Source organism: Aquarana catesbeiana, linkage group LG11 (genome assembly GCF_042186555.1).
Source record: "Aquarana catesbeiana isolate 2022-GZ linkage group LG11, ASM4218655v1, whole genome shotgun sequence".
Taxonomy (NCBI): Eukaryota; Metazoa; Chordata; class Amphibia; order Anura; family Ranidae; genus Aquarana; species Aquarana catesbeiana.
Window position 1 is genome coordinate 264,979,523 of NC_133334.1, and position 21,199 is coordinate 265,000,721.

General features: G+C 44.7%; 2 protein-coding genes across 2 annotated transcripts in view; one reads left to right on the top strand and one right to left on the bottom strand.

The window, feature by feature from the left end:
* Nucleotides 1-12,892: 12,892 nt before the first annotated feature.
* RGS9BP (regulator of G protein signaling 9 binding protein) lies at nt 12,893-14,718 on the bottom strand. Its single transcript, XM_073603918.1, has one exon. The coding sequence runs from the start codon at nt 14,211-14,213 to the stop codon at nt 13,500-13,502; it is 714 nt and encodes a 237-aa protein (XP_073460019.1). The 5' UTR covers nt 14,214-14,718; the 3' UTR covers nt 12,893-13,499.
* Nucleotides 14,719-18,613: 3,895 nt separating this feature from the next.
* Nucleotides 18,614-21,199, top strand: part of ANKRD27 (ankyrin repeat domain 27) — a 105,989-nt gene continuing 103,403 nt past the window's right edge. The window contains 1 exon segment of the mRNA XM_073605799.1: nt 18,614-18,786. The gene's annotated coding sequence lies outside the window, so the exon portion shown is untranslated.

The following is a 21,199-nucleotide window of genomic DNA, read 5'->3' on the forward strand; positions in this document are numbered from 1 at the left end:
CGGTAACAGAAACCGGTGGTTCGGCCATGTTTTTTTGTTAAAATTCTTTATATAGCTCTACAGAACGGACAGTGCACAGTCCACATGGGCTTATCGGCTGCTTAAAGAGGAACTGCAGTCCGCTCACATAATTTGTATTAAAAACATCTTTGCCATTCTGAAGCTTCCCTCCAACCACTTTGCATATTATTTTATATATACTGTGATTCTGTACTTGCCAAATATGCTCCAGAAATCTCCCTCCACTGTCCGGCTGCGGCCATTTTAACTGTGGGCAGCTGAAGCTGCTGCCTGTTCATTTTCTGGATTTAAACAGACACACCTCCAGCTCTGCAGCTCTCATTGGCCCTCTTATGACTCATGCCCCCTCCCTTCCTGGCAAACTCTCACAAGAGTGAGAGTCGGGTTGCCACCTTTTCTTTAAGTCAAACCCGAACACTTTAGCGGCGCACAGCAATTTTTTTTTTACAGCATATACTATGCAGTACATATATTTTATGATTAAATAACATTTATATTCATATGAAGTTAATCACAAGAGTCCCCCTTTACATCAGAGTCCACAGAGTTCCCCTTTTAAACCTGAATCCGCAGAGTTCCCCTTTTACATCTGAACTGGCAGAGGTTCCTTACACTGTAAGGGGGGACTTTGCAGACTGATGTAAGGGAGAACTCTGGGGACTCTGACCTAAGGGAGGCTCTGGGAACCCTGATTAAAGGGGGAATACTGAGAACACATTACACTCTTGCCTTAGACGACTACAGACAGCAACCCTGCTGGGAAGCCAGAGTCTGGTCTGAATAATGTGTCCAGGTTTCAGGTGGTCTGAAACCCGGACACATGATTCAAAACCCGAACTGTGAATCCCGGACAGGTGGCAACCCTAAGTGAGAGAGAGAGAGCTGTGCATGATGTCATAAGCCTAGGCTAATGACCAGACAGGAAACAGCAAGTGGGCTGTATAAGGTCTCATACATTGGTGGTCAATGGGAAGAATGCTCCTTATATTAGAGGTCAGTGGGAAGAATGTTCCTTACATTGGTGGTCAGTGGGAAGAATGTCCCTTACATTGGTGGTCAGTGGGAAGAATGTTCCTTACATTGGTGGTCAGTGGGAAGAATGTTCCTTACATTGGTGATCAGTGAGAATGTTCCTTACATTGGTGATCAGTGGGAAGAATGCTCCTTACATTGGTGGTCAGTGAGAAGAATGCTCCTTACATTGGTGGTCAGTGAGAAGAATGTTCCTTACATTGGTGATCAGTGAGAAGAATGTTCCTTACATTGGTGATCAGTGAGAAGAATGTTCCTTACATTGGTGATCAGTGAGAAGAATGTTCCTTACATTGGTGATCAGTGAGAATGTTCCTTACATTGGTGATCAGTGGGAAGAATGCTCCTTACATTGGTGGTCAGTGGGAAGAATGCTCCTTACATTGGTGGTCAGTGAGAAGAATGTCCCTTACATTGGTGATCAGTGAGAAGAATGTTCCTTACATTGGTGATCAGTGAGAAGAATGTTCCTTACATTGGTGATCAGTGAGAAGAATGTTCCTTACATTGGTGATCAGTGAGAAGAATGTTCCTTACATTGGTGATCAGTGAGAATGTTCCTTACATTGGTGATCAGTGGGAAGAATGCTCCTTACATTGGTGGTCAGTGGGAAGAATGCTCCTTACATTGGTGGTCAGTGAGAAGAATGTCCCTTACATTGGTGATCAGTGAGAAGAATGTCCCTTACATTGGTGATCAGTGAGAAGAATGTTCCTTACATTGGTGATCAGTGAGAAGAATGTTCCTTACATTGGTGATCAGTGAGAAGAATGTTCCTTACATTGGTGATCAGTGGGAAGAATGCCCCTTACATTGGTGATCAGTGGGAAGAGTGGCCCCCTACACTGAACAAAGGAGCCAGGATGTTGGAGTGCTTTTTTCTATATATTTGCACGCAGAGACCTCTGTTTTTAACAAGCTTTCAGTGACAGGTTTGGGTTTCAATAGACGGCTGATAGTAGTTGAAGCAGCAATTACAAAAGACAGCATTACCCTGGAACTGATCCCGGCTTCTATACAGCTTACCTAAAGAGGCAACGTAAAGAGCAATGGTAATCTGTAAAGGGCAGTAATCCCTTACAAACAATTAGATTTAACTTCCCAGAAAGATCATTCCAGTTGGTTGCTGTCAGTTTCTGCATTGCAACCAGATAAGGGCCCGTTCACACCATCCAGTATATTCCGCTACAACGCAGGATCACAGCACGCCAAGACCGCATGAAAACAAGTTACCAATAAAATCTAGGAAGCTCTACACATCGCTGTGTTGGAGGGCAGGGTGTTGTGTTTTTGAAAAATCCTGCTTGCTGTATCTTTTGTGTACTTTGCAAAAAATTCACGGTACAATATAATCAATGGCAACACATGGAAAATGCACAAAAAAAATGCAATGTGTGTTTTAAATAGTACATTCAAATGTCCATATTTCCAACAAACACAACCAACAAATCGTGACAGGAAGTGACGCAAATAAAAAAATAAAATAAAAATGTAATTTGTGCGCAAAAGCCATCTTGCATTGTGTTACATTTCAACGCAACAGATGAAAAACACATTAATGCGGCTTCTCAATAAAAAAAAATAAAATAATTTTTTTTTTTTAAATGCGGCTTCCACGGGGGTTTTGCATTTTGCCTGTAGAAGCAGCTCAATGTTATCCTATGTGTCCTTGCACATCAGGACGTTTAGCAGCATGTTTTAAAGTGTTTGTTACCAAAACATTTCATGTCCCTGATATGTGCCTCTGCTGTACCATGTACTTGTATGAGAAAGTTTCCTCTTCACTTTGTATTGCTTCCTTTATGTGAAAACCCTGGTGTTCCTGCCAGTCCCTCTGCTTTCCTATTCCAAACTGACCACACTAAGCAGGAAAGCACACTGTGGTCAATTCCCTAGCTGTGCTGGGAACTCAGTGTACTCTCCGCCAATGATCAAACTTGTCCTGACACGCCCCCCCGCTGCACATCCATTCACTGGGAAGATCAGTGTGCTGCTGCTTCTCCTCCCCCAGCTCTTATGCAGCTTGAAAACAGATGGAATGTAATCACAAAAAAAACGATAAAAGTTATTTATAATGTTTTTCTTTATATCTATACAATAATGTTTGGCCTTTCATTTCGATTTTAAACTGAATGGGTTGTTTTACAAGGTGATCGTTTACAATCGCTTTAAGCTCTGCGTTTAGAGGCAGAAAAAAAAACCTGGCTTGCGTTTTCGCGCTAAACGCCCGTAAAAAAAGATCTATATGAGCGTTTTTTTTTTCTGCAAAAAGAACTGGCGTTTTTTTAAAGTAGAACTATAGGCATTTTTTTTTTTTTTTTTTTATCATATTGAATAGAGAAACCCGTCAGATTTTATTTCGCCATCTTTGTCCCATTGTGGAGATTTTCCTTCACTTCCTGTCCCATAGCCAAACAGGAAGTGAGAGGAAATCCCTGCAAATTAAGAGAATTCCTTGGGGACCCCCCGGGTCACCAGAACGAGTGTCCCCATCGGAAGATTTCCCTTCTATTACTTTTCTAAGGACAACCCAAAATTTGGGAACCCCTGCTTAATAATCAATCGGGGGGCAGTGGAAAGAATGGCAATTACATTGGTGGTCAATGGAAAGAATGACCTCCCTTGAAGTGTTAGATAGAATATCATCAGCAAAAAAAAAAATCACTGGTAACATGCAATTGGTTCTGCAAAGTGGCATTGGTCTTGAAACTATGTAGGCAGCATCAGATGGGAGTTCAAGGAACCCCTAGCAACCTCTGGAGCTACCCTAGGGTTCTATGGAAACGCTGGTTGAGAATAGTTGGTCTACAACAGGGGTCTCCAAACTTTCTAAGCAACAGGCCAGTTTACTGTCCTTCAGGCTTTAGGGGGGCTGGACTGTGACCATTGGAAGTACAAAATGCCCCGGTATCAGTGCCCCATCATTGGCTTTATTGGGAGGAATCATCCCCCATTGTTCATATCAGTGATATGAATGTCATCAGCAAAAAAAAAATCACTGGTAACATGCAATTGGTTCTGCCAGGTGGCATTGGTCTTGAAACTATGTAGGCACCATCAGATGGGAGTTCAAGGAACCCCTAGCAACCTCTGGAGCTACCCTAGGGTTCTATGGAAACCCTGGTTGTGAATAGTTGGTCTACACCAGGGGTCTCCAAACTTTCTAAGCAACAGGCCAGTTTACTGTCCTTCAGGCTTTAGGGGGGCCAGACTGTGACCATTGGAACTACAAAATGCCCCGGCATTAGGGTTGCCACATCATCCCTTTAATCCAGGACACACATTAATTACTAAGGTTCTGTGCCTGATTAAGGTGGTAATTAAACTCACTTGGTGATTAAATCAGCCTCAGAACCCGTGTAATTAATATGTGTCCTGGACTAAAGGGATGATGTAGCAACCCTACCCGGCACCAGTGCCCCATCATTGGCTTTCTTGGAAGGAATCATCCCCCATTGTTCATATCAGTGAAAAGAATATGGTGAATGATGGTGTCCCTAGAGGGAATGGTGTTTCTTCGTTGGCATCAGTTGGTGGAATAATGCCCCAAGGACAAGACAAGGACAAGCAAAGGGCCACATATGGCCCCCAGGCCAAGGTTTGGAAACCACTGGTGTACTAAAAATATGTCAGCCATTGCAGGGGGCCCTTGTGCCGATGCACAGACTACCCAAACTGTATGTCATAGAGCTTCTTATCCTTGTTCCTGTGGGTGTAGGGCACCAATAGAATAAAGGGATGGTGAGTATGTGAGGTTGGAGGGGTGTGAGGTTGGAGGGGTGGGAGGTTGGAAGGGTGGGAGGTTGGAGGGGTGTGAGGTTGGAGGGGTGTGAGGTTGGAGGGGTCCAAGTTTGGAGGGGTGTGAGGTTGGAGGGGTGTGAGGTTGGAGGGGTCCAAGGTTGGAGGGGTGGGAGGTTGGAGGGGTCCAAGGTTGGAGGGGTCCAAGGTTGGAGGGGTGGGAGGTTGGAGGGGTGGGAGGTTGAAGGGGTGGGCCCAATAAAGTGCACCTGTTGTTTTGTTCTTAGTGGGCAAAGCACCGGTTGACTTAAAGGTAGCTAAAAGCAAGAAAATATTTCAATAAAAACAACAATTTGAGCCCTGGAACAAGCCACTGGTGGGACCCACAAGAGTAATACAGATTGGTCCAGCTGGATATCATGCAAAGGCAGCAAACGTTTTTCTCTCTACAGGAATGGGATCGCTGGGCTATTGATTACACTCGGAGTAAAGGAATCATTCTTTCAAGCTCTCTTCGCGGCCCTCAAATTGGTTACATCATTTGCTTAATGAATTAGTAATAATTACTACTTGCTATAACTCTTCTTTGTGTGGTCAGCTCTGGCGTGTAGAGCAGCAATTTACGACCTGCGGCAGATTTCCAGAGACCGCTCTGTGATGCACCGTACATGCCTGCCAGTTACAATTAGGTTGCGGCAATCTCAGTAGCCATTTTGATGTGTTGCTTGTGCATACATGGCAAATAGTAACATCTGAATTACATACAACTGACATTTTTTTTTTTAAAAAGGGGAATAAAATGAACAGTAACAGAGAAAATGAATACGAGGCCAGTAAAGGTAGAAATGTGCATTTGTGCTCAAAAGTCCACCCACACCTTTTTTCACAAATGCAATATAATACCGCAGGGAAATGAGCAGCTGTGCACCTAGCTTTATGACCTACACTGTATTGTCAAAAGTATTGGGACACCTGCCTTTACACTCACATGAACTTTAATGGCATCCCAGTCTTATCCCATAGGGTTCAATATTGAGTTGGCCCACCCTTTGCAGCTATAACAGCTTCAACTCTTCTGGGAAGGCCGTCCACAAGGTGTAGGAGTGTGTCTATGGGAATGTTTGACCATTCTTCCAGAAGCGCATTTGTGAGGTCAGGCACTGATGTTGGATGAGAAGGCCTGGCTCGCAGTCTCCACTCAAATTTATCTTAAAGGTGGTCTATCGGGTTAAGGTCAGGACTCTGTGCAGGCAAGTTGAGTTCTTCCATCCCAAACTCGCTCATCCATGTCTTTATGGACCTTGCTTTGTGCACTGGTCCAAATCATTGAGTGGAGGGGGGATTATGGTGTGGGGGTTGTTTTTCATGGGTTGGCCTCGGCCCCTTAGTTCCAGTGACGGGAACTCTTAAGGCGTTGGCATACCAAGACATTTTGGACAATTTCATGCTCCCAACTTTGTGGGAACAGTTTGGGGATGGCCCCTTCCTGTTCCAACATGACTGCGCGCCAGTGCACAAAGCAAGGTCCATAAAGACATGAATGAGCGATTTTTGGGTGGAGGAACTTGACTGGCCTGCACCCCAACCCGATAGGACACCTTGAAACCCCTGAAAAACAACCCCACACCATAATCCCCCCCTCCACCAAATGATTTGGAACAGTGCACAAAGCAAGGTCCATAAAGACATGGATGAGCGAGTTTGGGGTGGAGGAACTAGACTGGCCTGCACAGAGACCTGACTTTAACCCGATAGAACACCTTTGGGATGAATTAGAGCGGAGACTGCGAGCCAGGCCTTCTCATCCAACATCAGTGGCTGACCTCACAAGTGCGCTTCTGGAAGAATGGTCAAACATTCCCATAGACACACTCCTAAACCTTGTGGACAGCCTTCCCAGAAGAGTTGAAGCTGTTATAGCTGCAAAGGGAGGGCCAACTCAATATTGAACCCTACAGACTAATGCTGGCCATACACTATACAGAAAATCGGCCGAACCCATTTTAGAAAAACGAACGTTCGACCGTGACCGCAAACGATCGTGCCATAATATAATGACCGATAAAATGTTCAGTGGACATGAATAAATAATTTTTTGTTTGTTTTTTTTACATATACCTAGTGCAGACAGTTTGGACGGGAAACACATTAACCTTGCAATTTATCGTACGTTCGGCAGAAATTTTCCAAACTTCCCGTTCATTTTTATCCCACAAAAACGTCACAAACGATTATCGATTTGTGCCCATTAACTTGCCGAAAAACGAACGAAGTGTCTATACGAACGATTTTTCGGCCGATTTTTCGTATAGTGTATGGCCAGCATTAGACTGGGATGCCATTAAAGTTCATGTGCATGTAAAGGCAGGTGTCCCAATACTTTTGACAATATAGTATATGTTGCCCCCTCATGCTTGTGCAAGCTGTTAAAGTATCCGAAAAGAAAAGTTAACATTTAGTCAATATTCCTGCTGTGGCCATGTCTGCAGAATGCGATTTTGTCTGTATATACAGTAAGGAGGGCATTCTATAGCCACAGCTTTAACTACACGTTTCTATGGAAAAAAAGCAAAACATTTATTACATCTGATCAGGTCCTATGGACACTATACAAGCCATTATATAGACACAAAAATGCAGGACATAAGTAGGTTCTATTGGCTACCCTGTAATCCTGTAGCTGTGTCTATGAAATGCAGCATTGTCTGGGTGTACAAAAGAGAGCATTCCATAACCAGAGCTTTCACAATGCATTCCTATGGCAGCAAACAAAACTTTGAGTGCCCATTCACACGTGTGGATAGTGGCAATGCTCATGCCCTGTGTGATGTGTTGCATTGCTGTTCCTTGCGAATGTCGCCCCAGCCCACTGCAGAGCAATAAAAAGAATATACTTTGTGTTTGGTTGCTCTGCATTGTTAAACATGGTTCATGTAGGTTTTTTCATTCGTTGTGGTGCGTTGGCAGCCCATTCATAATGAACGAGCTGTCCTAATACAAAGCATGTTGGCATGTGCCATAACGTGTGTTGACGCCTGTGCATTAACGCACCGCCTCTGAAGTGTGAATGCGCCCCAAGACTTCCGATTAGGTCCTATGGATTTGCCAAGGACCCATATATAGACACAAAGGAGGAAGACAGATAAATATATACTTTAATAGACCTTCCTCCTGCAACCATGTCTATGGGCTGCAACCATGTTTAAAGAAGAAGTTTCACTCCATATTTTTTTAGTCTAGGGGACAAAGTACATGTAGTACTATGTCCCACCTTCCTAGGTGCTGTGGGATCAGACAGGGCACCCCTTGCCCTGCAACGGCCATCCAACAACGCAGTTAGCAAGTATACGGCTGCTTTGACAGACGGCAGATGCTGTGGGGTCGGACAGGGCACCCCTTTCCCTTCCACGGCCGTCCGACAACGCAGCTAGCAAGGAGACGGCTGCTTTGACAGACGGCAGATGCTGTGGGATCAGACAGGGCACCCCTTGCCCTTCCACGGCCATCCGACAACGCAGCTAGCAAGGAGACGGCTGCTTTGACAGACGGCAGATGCTGTGGGATCAGATAGGGCACCCCCTGCCCCTCCAAGGCTGTCCTACAACGCAGCTAGCAAGGATACAGCTGCTTTGACAGATGGCAGATGCTGTGGGATCAGACAGGGCACCCCTTTCCCTTCCACGGCCGTCTGACAACGCAGCTAGCAAGGAGACGGCTGCTTTGACAGACGGCAGATGCTGTGGGGTCGGACAGGGCACCCCCTGCCCCTCCAAGGCTGTCCTACAATGCAGCTAGCAAGGATACGGCTGCTTTGACAGATGGCAGATGCTGTGGGATCAGACAGGGCACCCCTTTCCCTTTAACGGCCATCCGACAACGCAGCTAGCAAAGAGACGACTGCTTTGACAGACAGCAGGTGCTGTGGGATCAGATAAGGCACCCCCTGCCCCTCCATGGCTGTCCGACAACGCAGCTAGCAAGGATACGGCTGCTTTGACAGATGGCAGATGCTGTGGGATCAGACAAGGCATCCCTCCATGGCCATCTGACGACGCGGTTAGCAAGGAGACGGCTGCTCTGACAGATGGCAGGTGCTGTGGGAACAGACAGGGCACCCCCTGCCCCTCCACGGCTGTCCTACAACGCAGCTAGCAAGGAGACGGCTGCTTTGACACACGCCACTTTTTTTCCATCTCCAAGCATTTTCCCAAGACAAGTGTCTCCTGTGGAATTCGGGGAGGAGTGGGCTTGTCTAAAATGTTCCTGGCAAGCAGGCAAGTGCTTGGAGACAGAGAAAAGTGCCGTCTTGTCTGAGCAGCCATCTCCTTGCTAGCTGTGTTGTTGGACGGCCATGGAAGGAGGAGGGTTGCTCTATCTGACCTCACAGCTAGCTTTAGACAACGCCTAAGAAGATGGGACAAAGTACTATATGGGGGACCAAAAACACATTAATACAAATGGAAGAGAGACTTCTTAAAGTGGTATTAAAGCCAAAACCAAAAATGTAATATATTGCAGCTTACCAATCATTCGATGTGGTTGCTGCATTCGTTTTTTTTTTTTTAGCCCCCGTTCACATTGGATCAATTTGTCATGCGATTTGACAAGTCGAAGCCTATTGCCGGCAATGGCACCATTCAAATCGGTGCAACGCTGACTTTGTGGTGCCGCACCGATTTGCAAAAGTAGTTCCTGCACTACTTTTGGCGATTTCGGGGTGCGACTTCAATAGACATCTGTGCATGAAGCTGCACAGATTTCTTTCAAGTCGCACCCAAAATGACTGACATGCGGCTTTGAAAATTGTGTGATGTTGGATGAAGTCGCACAATTTCAATGCCCCATTCAATGTGATTGCTTTATTCCCCCTGTTTTCACCTGGTGATCGTAATACACCCCCCGTAAAACAGAAACAGCCCCCCCACTGTGGATGAAAGAACACAGGGGGTACTTTTGGACCACAGCATTGTCAGTCGGGGGGGGGGGGGTAGTGTTAATTGTATTAGCAGATTTGGATACACTAGCCAAACTCCAGCTCACACTTTATAAGCGGTTACGGCAAAAAAAATAAAATTCCTTTTGGGATAAAGGTTTTACATAAATAAATAAATAAGTAAACATCCTAAGCAGTGTTAAATGGTTTATCTCAACCCTATAACTGCTACATCTGGAGAACACCTTGCTCTCATTTTGAAAAACAACAGACTTAATGACTGCATCACCAGGAGAAAATAAAGAAAAGAAAGCCTAAAAATAAAACAAACGCAGACATCACATCTAAGAATTGGTAAGCTGCAAAAAAAAAAAAGTTTGTTTTTTGGGTTTAATGTCACTTTATGCATATTACTAAGGACAGCTTTTCATAGCCACAGCTTTGCCTGTGCATTGCTAAAATTTTGAATACTTCCGATGGGTCCTATGGATACTTCAACACAGGGCCCGGGACAAGGGCTGGGCAGGAGGGACGGCTGCCCTGGGCGCAATGGTTTATTGCAGGGATGGTGGTGCCTGACCCTAAGTCTAAGAGACTGGGGGGGGGGGCATAAATTGGCATCTTTGCCCCGGGTGCTGGATGACCTTGTCCTGGCACTGCTTTAAAATCCCATTTACATACCTCCCAACATTTTGAGATGGGAACAAATGCAGCAATTTAGAAATCGGATGAAAGGTTTAGCACTGGGAAAGAGTTTTTGAAAGATAAAAAGTGCATTTTATATACATCTATATAGATCAGACCAAAATGAGGGATAAATGAGGAGGAAAGAGGGACATTGCTCCAAATCAGGGACAGTCCCTCGAAATCAGGTACCAGTTGGGAGCTTTGCATTTAGATACACAAGGGCAAGACAGGTAAATAGGTACTATTGGCATACCTTCCAACATTTTTAGATGGGAATGAGGGACACCTACTAGCAAATGTATGTAGGCATAGGACACGCCCCCTGCCACACCCCCTTAAAGGAGAAACCTAAACCAAAAAAAAAAAGGTTAATAAAATCCACAGGGGTTTTTTTTTACCACTACTATTACTTTATACAGTAAAACATTGGTTTGAGAGTAACTTGGTTTGAGAGCATTTTGCAAGACAAGAAACATTTTTAAATAAATGTTGACTTGATACACAAGCGATGTCTTGATATACAAGTAGCGTCATGTCACAACTGTGTATAAAAGAGAAGAGAGGCGCCTCTAAATGTAGCAATATGGTTACATTTAATGAAGGTACAACTTTTAGCAACATATTGCTACACTTAGAGGTTCCTCTCTTCTCTTTTATACTCTGGAGCTCCTGCTGGATTTTGCTTCTAATCCCCTTGTGGAGGCTTCCATTTGTAGATGGACATTTTATGGTTACACAACCTGGTCACATTGCTATAATCTTTTTATATAGACTTTAAACTGAAGGACTTATGAATAAATGGGTGTGGAACGAATCATTTGAGTTTCCATTATTTCTTATGGGGAAATTCGCTTTGATATACAAGGGCTTTGGATTACAAGCATGTTTCTGGAATGAATTATGCTCGCAATCCAAGGTTTTACTGTATTGGCTTTTAAAATTTACAAATGCAGCGATTTAGAATTTGGATGAAAGGTTTAGCACCGGGAATCACTTTTTGAAAGATAAAAAGTACATTTTATATACATCTATATAGATCAGACCAAAATGAGGGACAAATGAGGGGGGAAAGAAGGACTTTGCTCCAAATCGGGGACAGTCCCTCGAAATCAGGGACAGTTGGGAGCCATGCTATTGGAAATTTTGATTATTTCCTCTCATTTACTATATTAATGGTATCCAGATAGTGGAGATGTTCTGCAAAATATAGAAGCTGTGTGGCTTGCTTACCTGCTACTTGGTGGGTCACTGACGTGGAACATTCCTGTGCATATTAGGTCCCCATACTTTACTGACCCGCATGTTAGTCCCAGATCACTGGCTCACTAAGCAGCAAAGTAAGGATTACGATGACAGCCTTAAGGCTGCGTTCACACCTGAGCGGTTTCAGCTCGTAAAACGCTCATCTCAAAAGTTCCAAAACGCCCAACAAGCAAAATCCCATTTGTTTAAATGGCCCCTGTTCATATCTGTTGCCTGAAGCTCAATGCCTGAAGCACAAAAAAGTACATGAGCTTAGGGCTGGGGAAAAAATCGATTTAAATCTCGAATCGAGTTGAGAGGTCAAATCGATTCAAAATTTAAGCAAATCTATTTTTTAGATTTTTTTTTTTTCACCGCGCCGGTCCTGAGGAGCTGCGGGCAGGAGTTTTCAGGCGAGGCCGCGGCTTCGGCCAGACGCCGCGGCCTCGCCTAAAAACTCCTGCCCGCAGCTCCTCAGGACTGGCGCGGTGTCCAAAAAAAAAAACTCGATTCGAATCATGAATCGAGTTTTTTTTAAGAAAATCCAAGATTTTTTTTTTCAAGAAAATCTCCCAGCCCTACATGAGCTTCTTTTTTAGGTAGATTACAGGCGTTTTACTGCTTTTTACATTGGTGACCTTTGGACCTCAAAACGCCTTTACTAAGAACGCTGCAAAAACTCTGCAAAAACACCCGAAAAAAACGCCTAAAAACGATACGTTCAGGTGTGAACGCAGCCTAAAACTTCCACCTTTACAAATCATCAATGGTAACCAACATAGACCTCCCCTTTAATCCACCTCGAAATAACGACTAAAATGCTGCAGCAATGGATAGAAGATTGACTTAAAGGATATCCAAAAAAAAAAAAAGCCACCATTTTTTTGGGCTGCATCACTCAAAACCCAGCACCTCCCTATGCTCTGAAATTCATCCATATAAATGCTTATATAACCCGACCCACATAAGTCAGTTATTAATAAGCGTGCAGCGGTCGTGTCATCAAGGAAGCTTCAAGGTTATCCTAAAACGTCGGCTAGACAGACAATCAAGATGACTCAAACAAAACATGCTCACAAACAAGATACCGGTCAATGCAAAACACGGTCTATAGAGACGTGTGAGTGTTTGAATGTGCGTTACGCGGGTGCTTTCGTGGCTTCCTATACAGAAAGAAAGGCAAAAAATAAATTAAAAAATCAGATAAAATTCTCATCAGCAAACGTGGAGGTGCTTACTCGGTGGGTTTGGGTTTCCCTCGAGCTGCCTGTGAGGGCAGTATCTGCCAAGCAAGGAAGGGGTTAACGTGGATGCTTTAAGGATTTAGCGGTGTTAGTGCATATGGAAAAATGGCATTTAATTTGATGCTGAACAAAAGCTCCCGCAGCTAAAGCCTTTTCACGCATGACAAGCTAAATCTGCCCTTCTTTTTTTTTTCCATTTCAGCGGTCCTGGTATAAAAGGAGACTGGCACAGAGAGGAAATAAAGTGAGTCATTAGGAAGAAGAAAAAAAGGAGGTTCTTTTTTTTTGGGTTTGCAACAAGGGTTACAGTTTCGTAAGCATGTCCCAACGTACCTGGTGCAGACGGTAATAAATCAAGGTCTACAGAACATTTTTAGGGTTAGAGTTTTGAGCAGCAGTAGTTCTTGAGCGATCTATTAAAAGATAGTTATTGAACTGTTACTCGGTGAATGGCTTGACTGGTCCATTGTTTTCCGGTTTTATTGGGTGAGAGATCCATGTGATACATACTCAAAAGAAGCAATGAAATGTTTGGCAGAACGCAAAATAAATAAATAAAAAAATACTTTAGTGCCCACGAAGAACCGTCCCAAACAAAGTCTTACGAAAGTTTGACGACGCAAACAGCTAGTATGACCGCAACGAGGAGAACGGCACTGAAGACCACGACGGCTAGGATTTTGCTTAGGTCGCAGATGGTTTTGTGCTCTTCCGTCGAGATGGTTCCCGGTGAGGACACCTCGGCGCCAGAGGCCAGCTTGAGCTCGGCGCCGGGGTTCTGCTTGGCCTCCACGGTCCATTGCGGCACGCTGACTTTCATCTCCATCTCGTACATCATTTCGCCCACTTGATTGATCTCGTTCTCCAGGTCCTTGAGGTCCACGACATCGATGTTGTGCTCGGCATCGTACTTCATGTTCTGGACGCTCATGGCCCTGGCGGCCACCCCGGACGTGCCGCCGCTCATGCCAGTCTGTATGAGGTGCTTTTTGGGGAGGTTTAATGGGAACTCCTGCCCGAGCTCCAAAGCTCTTCTCATGTCAGTCTCTAGAATGTCCATGCAGGTGGAGAATATGACCCATAGCCTCTCAAACTCTGCTTTTTCGTCCTTGCTCAGGCTGGTGTCCTTGAGTGTGCCGGTCAGTTTGTTCCTGTTGGCCACCGCCAACTCCTGGGCTTTCCGCCTGGTCTTCTTCAGCTCCTCCCGGAGGTTCTGAGTGTCGGACGTCCCACCTATGGTGAGCACAAGATGCCTGTAGCATGCTGTCACCTTATTGAGAGCATCTAGTAATGCCTTGCACTCTTCCGCAAGCATCTCCCCTCCGCCTTACACTACTGAAGAACGAAAGGAATCCAAAAAATTGCCAAGGAAGCCACTTAGATGAGGTGCAAGGGTATCATTTTCATACCTTCCTCCAGATCAGGACACATGGAGAAGATCTTGCCCGGAAAGCACTTTCCTTGTTGTGTCAAGCTGCAAGAGATCCTGTAACAGTTTCCAAAAGAAGCCATAAAGTGCAAAAAATAATCCATGCATACAAGGGAACAGCAAAATAAAAAAACAGGCTAGCGGTGGGATGGAAGTTGAAGATGCTTTCGGGATAATGCAAAAAAATTCTGCAAGATTCCTCTTGCCAAAACAGACAAGTTTACCAACTGTCTGCCAGCGATCATCACAATAAATCCTTATGCAGTAGCAATGCACCGAGCATCCTTTTCATAGGGACACAGTCCACTTGGTTGGCTTGCAGAATCCTCCGGCTCCCTGACAGCAGAGAACTGTCCATACACATCCAGCTCTGAGCTCCGCACAGCCTCAAATAGTCAGCAGCACCTGCAGGAGTCACGTGAGGACAACACACACACACGCACAAGAGGAGGTGGGGGGGTGTCATTGCCCTCTAGATCCTAGGCAGCCATCTTTGTTTAGGGCAATATGAGACTATGGTATTTTTTGCATTATATACATAATAAAATAATTTATTGATAACAATGTTCTGGTCTTTAATAAAGGAAAGCTTTTCATTAAAAACATTTAAAATTATGATAATTAGGAGAAATTGCAATAGTTAGGCTGGTCGTACACCATGCAATCAGATTGTATAATCTCCTTTAGATTTACCAACACTATGTAATATGAGGGGAAATCTAATACAATCATTTTGATTGAAAGTTTTAAAGATAAGTTACACGTGTAAGATTATATATTGGCGAAAATATATATATATCACAAATTGAACAATGTATAAGAATAAAATGAATCTTTGGATGATGATAATATTTTTACTTGACCTTATCTCGTCATTAAAATTGTTTTTGAGGCCATCCATAATTTTTAAGAATAATATGGAATTGAAAATACATTAAATAACAGGAAGAATATTAAAGGTCAATCAAGGGCAAGCAAGTGTAAAGAGCAAGGTAAAGTAATTAAATACCATATATATATATAAATACTGTATATAATAATCGTATATAATAAAAAATTATAATTAAAGATAATTATAATCATAAAATATATTAACAATGACATAATATATAATATAATATATAATATTAATAATATAATATATAATATAGTGCCATATATAATATATATTGGTTAAAAAAAAATGGGAGAAAGAATGAGGGGAAATCTAAATAATCCATTCAATTAGTATCCAATCAGGCAGGCCCTTGTACTATACTGCTTGTATACTGTATGATAAATAGAACTAAACCCCAACTGGAGGACAGTTAGTTTACACTGTGTCACATAAGCAATAGCCATTTTGCTTCATAAGCTACTATTTTAACTTTTAGTTGTGCTATTTCCCATCTCAGTGCTGCTGATCTTCTCCGATCTCTTTCAGCAACTTCATGTCTACATGCACTCCCCCCCCTCCGCTCCGGGGTTGGCTGCACATGATTGCTTTGGACTGGCTTCCTGTGCCAATTCTCATGCCAATCCTGGCATGAGAACTGGCGCAGGTGCTTGTAGTCACTAACAGGGGTGAGTGTGACAGGGTGACAACGCAGGAGCACAGTTGGGAGACAGTTGTCACCAGGGTCATCTTTAATATTGATTGGACCAGGGGCAAACATTTTCTTGCATCCCCCCGCCCATGCAATTTCGCTTTCCACCCCAACATCCCCAAAAAAACAAACACAGGCATGTGCATTTGGCAGCTGCTTTGGGCCTCACAACAATGGCTGGGCCCGGGGCAGCTGCCCCTTCTGCCCTGCATTAAAGACGGCCCTGGTTGTCACCCTATAACAGGAATGTCTGAACAAGGACATCCATGGCAGGATCAAAACACATTATTTAAAAGCCAAACTACAGGATAAGCATATGTTGTTTAAATATAAGGAGCAAGTGTATTCTTCCTGTAATAAAGACCGCTCACTGCTGCTCTCTCTCCTTGTGCAGGGGGACTGGTCTTGTTTCCGCCCTCTCCTGTAGTTTTCTCCTGGAAGCCCGTAGTGGGTGGAGCCTGCCAGGCTCCTCCCACAGCTCTGCTCTCTCTCCTAGTGCAGGGTGACTGGTCTTGTCTCCGCCCCCTCCTGTAGTTTTCAGCAGGAAGCCTGCAGTGGGTGGAGCCTGCCGGGCCCATCCCACAGCTCTGCTCTCTCTCCCCTTGTGCAGGGTGACTGGTCTTGTCTCCGCCCCCTCCTGTAGTTTTTCGCAGGAAGCCTGTAGTGGGTGGAGCCTGCTGGGCCCCTCCCACAGCTCCACTCTGTGCACAGGCTATGTGCAGCACTGTGATGATGTCACTGTTACTTTTACAAGGTAATATCTGGGTTTGAAAAGATATTTGGTGCACACAAAGTGGATTTGTATCCATTGTGGCTTTTGAGGAATGAAAGTTTTTGTTCCTAAAGTTAAGCTTTAACCACTTGCCGACTGGCTCACGCTGCTATACATCGGCAAAGTGGCACGGGTGCACAAAACAACGTACCTGTACGTCGCTGCGTCATCAGCGGCTAGTGGGCACGTGCTGCTGATGACCGCGGGTCCCGCGGACTCGATGTCCACCTGTGGCCCGCGATCGTGACACAGAGAGGCAGAACGGGGAGATGCCTATGTAAACAAGGCATTTCCCTATTCTGCCTAGCAACATGACAGGGATCTACTGCTCTCAGTGATCGGGAGCAGTGATCTCTGTCAAGTTCTAATGAGCCCATCCCCCCTACAGTTAGGACATGCCCAGGGAACACATTTAACCCCTTGATCGCCCCCTAGTGTTTAACCTCTTTCCTGCCAGTGTCATTTATACAGTAATCAGTGCATTTTTTTAGCACCGATCTCTGTATAAATGCCAGTGGTCCCAAAATAGTGTCAAAAGTGTCCGATGTGTCCGCCGCAATGTCGCAGTCATGATAAAAATCGCAGATTGCCGCCATTACTAATTAAAAAAAAAAAATAATAAAAATGCCATAAATCTATCCTCTATTTTGTAAACGCGATAACTTTTGCGCAAACCAATCAATATACGCTTATTGCAATTTTTTTTTAACAAAAATATGTAGAAGAATACATATCGGCCTAAACTGAGGAAAAAATTTGCTTTTTTATATATTTTTTGGGGATATTTATTATAGCAAAAAGTAAAAAATAATGCCTTTTTTTCAAAATGTTCGCTCTTTTTTTTGTTTATAGCGCAAAAAATAAAAACCGCAGAGGTGATCAAATACCACCAAAAGAAATCTCTATTTGTGGGGAAAAAAAAGGACGTCAATTTTGTTAGGGTACAACGTTGCACGACCGCGCAATTGTCACTTAAAGCGACGCAGTGCTGAATCGCAAAAAAAAGGGCAGACCTTCAGTCATTTTTTCATCGTTACCATCTAATAAATCTTCTGTCCTTGTTGTTTTAACTTTGTATAGTAAAACATTTTCTGCCAGTACAGCCTGCTTCCTGTTTATTGTCTGGTAAAAAGCCTAGGCTTATGACATCATGCACAGCTCTCTCTCACTCTTGTAAGAGTTTTCCAGGAAGGGAGGAATGAATTCATTAAAACCTCACCACCAGGAATGTCACATTTTTTTTATTATATAGTAATAACAATAACATATTTCTAATTCTAATTTTAATATATAATTATATATTTATTGTTCTAAATATTTATTTATTTATTTTTAATGCAGGTATTTATATATTGTCGATAGTAATAATAAAGAGAAATAAAATGATAATATTCCTAGGGGGCGGGGTTAATATATTATATGATTTAATAAAATATATATAAATATAAATTAAATATATATATATATATATATATATATATATATATATATATATATATATACTTTCACGTTTTTAATATATATTATAATATAACAATAAAACTATTTAAGTATCAGGCAAATATAAACAATAACAACAAGACCTGTTTTTATCTCAGAAAAAGTGCCAATGACATCTCAAAAAAAATAATATTGGCGGTAAATGGAATCTCATAACTTTACATAATCTTTGCATGGACAGTTTCCAGACTACTGACTGAAAAACAGACATCCCCCGCTAATTAATTCATTTCTGTTCCCTGCGTCTTACATGCACGGTAATTAGTTCTGGCATTTTGTAATATTGGAAAATAATGTGTCAGCAGCCGGAATTTCCCCATCAGCCACATAGTCGGAGATTCTGTTTTCCAGAATCAAAGATGGCGGCCGCAAGTCCGAGCCTCCGTGACGTCTGGGCTGGATTAGCCCTTCCTGTCAGTCCGTACAGGGAAAAGCCCGCCCATGGCGCGCCTCTGTTGGCTGAGGGCTGGGAGAGCGGAGCTGATTGGCTGCTGGCAGTGTTGTTGGTCCCGGGCTGAGCTGAGCATTGCAGTGAAGAGGCAGCGGAGCGGCTGTGTGAGGGGAAGAGAAGGAGGGAAGCAGCGGGCTTTCCCTGGTCTGGGTGAGTCCTCATCATACTTTCACTGGCAGCTTGCTTTCTGTCTATTGTACCATTCCTCTAACCACTGCCCTGTCAGTCTGTCTGTATGTAAGTCACGTGACTGACCCCCCCCCCCCCCCCCCCCCATACACTAATAGTGTTCAACTTTCTTAACATAGGGTCTCAAGTGTGGCCCCTGACACCACCAAAGAGCTAAAGCCTCAAGTGTGGCCCCTGACATCACTGAAGGGCTGTGGCCTTGAGTGTGGCCCTTGACTTCACAAGAAGGGACTGGGTCCCCGGGGTCACCGAAGGGTCGGGACCTCAAATGGTGGCCCCTGACGTCACCAAAGGGCCAGGGAACCAAGTATGACCCCTGACATCACTGAAGGTTTCTGGCCTTGAGTGTTGCCCCCTGACTTCACAAGAAGGAGCCGGGTCCCTGGCGCCACCGCAAGGCCGGGGTCCTCAAATGTGGCCCCTGATGTTACCAAAGGTCTGGGGTCTCAGGTGTGGCCCCTGATATCACTGAAGGGCCGGAACCTCAAGTGTGGCCCCCTGATGTGACCAAAGGATGGGACCTCAAGTGTGGTCTCTGATCACTGAAGGACTGCAGCCTTGAGCGTGGCCCCTGACGTAACCAAATATTCGGGGCCTTAAGTGTGGCCCTGATATCACTGCAGGACTGAGGGCTCAAATGTGACCCCAGACTTCACAGAAGACCTGTGGCCCCATATGTGGTGTCATCAAATGGCCCTTAAGTGTGGCCCCTGACATCACTGAAGGACTGCGGCCCTGAGCATGGCCCTTGATTTCACCGAATGGACTGGGCCCCTGATGTAACCAAATTGTCGGGGGCCTCAAATGTGGCCACTGACATTACTGAAGGACTGTGGCTTTGAGCGTGGCCCCTGACTTTACTGAAGGGCTGGGCCCCTGACATAACCGAATAGTCGGGGGGGGCCTTAAGTGTGGCCCTTGACATTACTGAAGGACTGCGGCCCTGAGTGTGGCCCCTGACTTCACTGAAGAGCTGGCCTTCGGGGGGGCCTCAATTGTGGCCCCTGACATTACTAAAGGACTGCGGCCCTGAGTGTGGCCCCTGACTTCACTGAAGAGCTGGCCCTCGGGGGGGGCCTCAAGTATGGCCCCTGACATTACTGAAGGACTGCAGCTCTGAGTGTGGCCCCTGACTTCACTGAAGAGCTGGCCCTCGGGGGGGGGGGGCCTCAAGTGTGGCCCCTGACATTACTGAAGGACTGCGGCCCTGATTGTGGCCCCTGACTTCACTGAAGGGTTGGCCCTTGAACTAACGGAAGGGCTGGGGCCTCAAGTGTGGCACCTGACATGACCAAAGAATGGAGCCTCAAGTGTGGCCCCTGATATTACTGCAGGACTGGGGGCTCAAATGTGACCCCAGACTTCACAGAAGGCCTGTGGCCCCATATGTGGTGTCATCAAATGGCCCTTAAGTGTGGCCCCTGACATCACTGATATGATTTTATGACGGATGAGCATGTATTTTTTGGTCGGAGCGCACACGGAAGTAATCTGCCACTCCCGCCAAATCGGCACCCAATCGGCCTCCATTCACATGAGCGGTCCAGCGCCGCCACCTCTATAAGTCTTCGGTCACGCTGATTTCCACTTTGAAATCGTGCGACTTCACTTGAAGCCGCACAATTTCAAAGTCCCATGTCGGTGCGATTTGGAAGACACCTAAGTGACTTCATGTACAGAGATGTCTATGCAAGTCGCACCTCCAACTCGCAAAAAGCAGTGCAGGAACTACTTTCAAAATCAGTGCGACTCCGATGGAACCAGAGTCGCACCGATCTGACCGCTTCCGTTGCAGACAATAGGGTGCAACTTGTCATGCGATCGCTGTTTTACTAACCTGACAGCTTATTCTAAAGAGAAAACCTTCATATTGTTTGCAAATATTAAACATTCTAACTACCAGCAAGAATGAGTCCTTAACATTTAAAGAGCACCTGTCGTTTCAGATCCATCATGGCGGCGCCCGTTAGCGGCATCCACTCACCTGCTGCCACCACGTCCCTCACCTTGTTGTGTCACTGCCGCATCACCAGCCGCCCCATTATAGTGAATGAGACTGTCGGTGAGTCAACAGCGGGTCAGAGGAGGAGCCTCTGCGGGACGGAGATGACAGTTGCTCTTTAAAAATTATGATTTAAATCGAAACCACCCCGGAGGAAATCCCTTCAAAGTTAGATACAGTTAGTTGCGCCCCTGGTTGTCCTCTTTGGAAGAATTCCCCTCTATTCCTGTTCTGGTTACAACCCAAAATTTGGGATTTTCTTTTACTTTCACTCCTGGTGATAATTGTAAACAGGACAAATAGAGAGAGGGCGCATCTCAATAAAAACAGCAATAAATATCTGACAGGGAATCTAATCCACGCTATCCAAAA

Coding starts and splice junctions, on each gene's coding strand:
- RGS9BP (XM_073603918.1), bottom strand. CDS start 14,213: ATGCTTGCGGAAGAGTGCAAGGCATTACTAGATGCTCTCAATAAGGTG.